This window comes from Cyclopterus lumpus, chromosome 14 (assembly GCF_009769545.1).
Source record: "Cyclopterus lumpus isolate fCycLum1 chromosome 14, fCycLum1.pri, whole genome shotgun sequence".
NCBI classification, from domain to species: domain Eukaryota; kingdom Metazoa; phylum Chordata; class Actinopteri; order Perciformes; family Cyclopteridae; genus Cyclopterus; species Cyclopterus lumpus.
Window position 1 is genome coordinate 3,809,340 of NC_046979.1, and position 1,187 is coordinate 3,810,526.

Genomic DNA, 1,187 nt, shown 5'->3' on the forward strand with positions numbered 1-1,187 from the left:
GGGAAAAGTAAAAAAATATTTAAAAAATATTTGATTTCACTATTTCACAGTTTTAATTTATTAAAAATGCATAGAAGAAGGAATGTAAACAGTCTAAACTAAAAAATATAACTAAATACAAAAAGGCGAAGAGCGCAGGACGATAGTTTTACACGGAAATTATGACAAACAAGTGGAGCAGTATTCTGACTACATTACCCCACATGCATTGCGAGAGCGCTTAACTACGGCGAGCAGCAGGAGAAAAGATTGAAGCCTTCGCGTATTGATAACTGCTGTGGCGTCAGTGAAGGAAATCAAAAGAAGTTGACCAAAAAAAGTTTAGTCAAAAATGTAAAATGCGGTTCCGTGTTTGAACGTCGTGAACTTCAGTGAAAGTAATTTAATTACTGTCTCCAACCGCCATTTAAAAAAAAAAGCTGCGCTGAAACCAACTGTAGCTTGCGGCTCCTTGTAAAGCTAGCTAACTTCCGCCCGCACTTCCGCCTACTTCTTCTTCTTCTTCTCCTTCTTTAATGCGCACAGACTTAAAACATGCAACAGCATGGTCGTCTTAAGAGAAGGAATGTGTCCGGGACTGGATGAGGATTTAGTTCGTGACCTGCGGGCTGCTGGCATTAAAACAGGTGAGTTTGTTTGTTTTGAGTACAGAAACAAACAACGTAAACAACAATAACGCGCCTGGTTTCTCGTGTGTTCGCAGTGGAGGACGTGGTCTCATCTGACATCGAGGAACTAGCTCAGAGATGCGCGGTGTCATATAAGGTATTTTATACAATCATTAAATGCTGCACAATATCATGCGCAATATTACTTTCTTCAACATCGTGCAATATTGCATTTAAATTGCTTGTGCAATATGACTTTCTTACTACTTTTTACTTTTTCCAATATAATTGACTATCTCTTTCAATATCGTGCTCAATATTGACTTTTCTTGTATTTCACCTTTTTCTATTTTAGGAGTTTTTCTTTCTTCTTTTAAATGTCTTTTTATTGTTGTATTTTGCAATGGTGTCGGTAATATTTATTTTACCCGTAAAAATGTATATAATAATTATATTTTTCGTATATGTTTGTATTTTTATTCTATTATTCTTCTTGGACCCTTTTAATGAAAGTCTGGCACAATAATTTCCTTCGGGGTAAATAAAGTTATATCTTATCTCAGGTGTCGGTAAGTAAAC

The 1,187-nt window shown here is 35.9% G+C and overlaps 1 protein-coding gene across 1 annotated transcript in view; it reads left to right on the forward strand.

Annotated features, from left to right (window-relative positions):
• The first annotated feature begins 226 nt into the window (after positions 1 to 226).
• The window catches only part of rad51d (RAD51 paralog D), a 14,030-nt gene continuing 13,069 nt past the window's right edge, over positions 227 to 1,187 (forward strand). The window contains exons 1-2 of the mRNA XM_034550148.1: positions 227 to 626; positions 704 to 765. Of these exons, the coding sequence (XP_034406039.1) occupies positions 545 to 626; positions 704 to 765 (144 nt within the window). The 5' untranslated portion in view covers positions 227 to 544. The remainder of the gene's footprint in view (positions 627 to 703; positions 766 to 1,187) is intronic.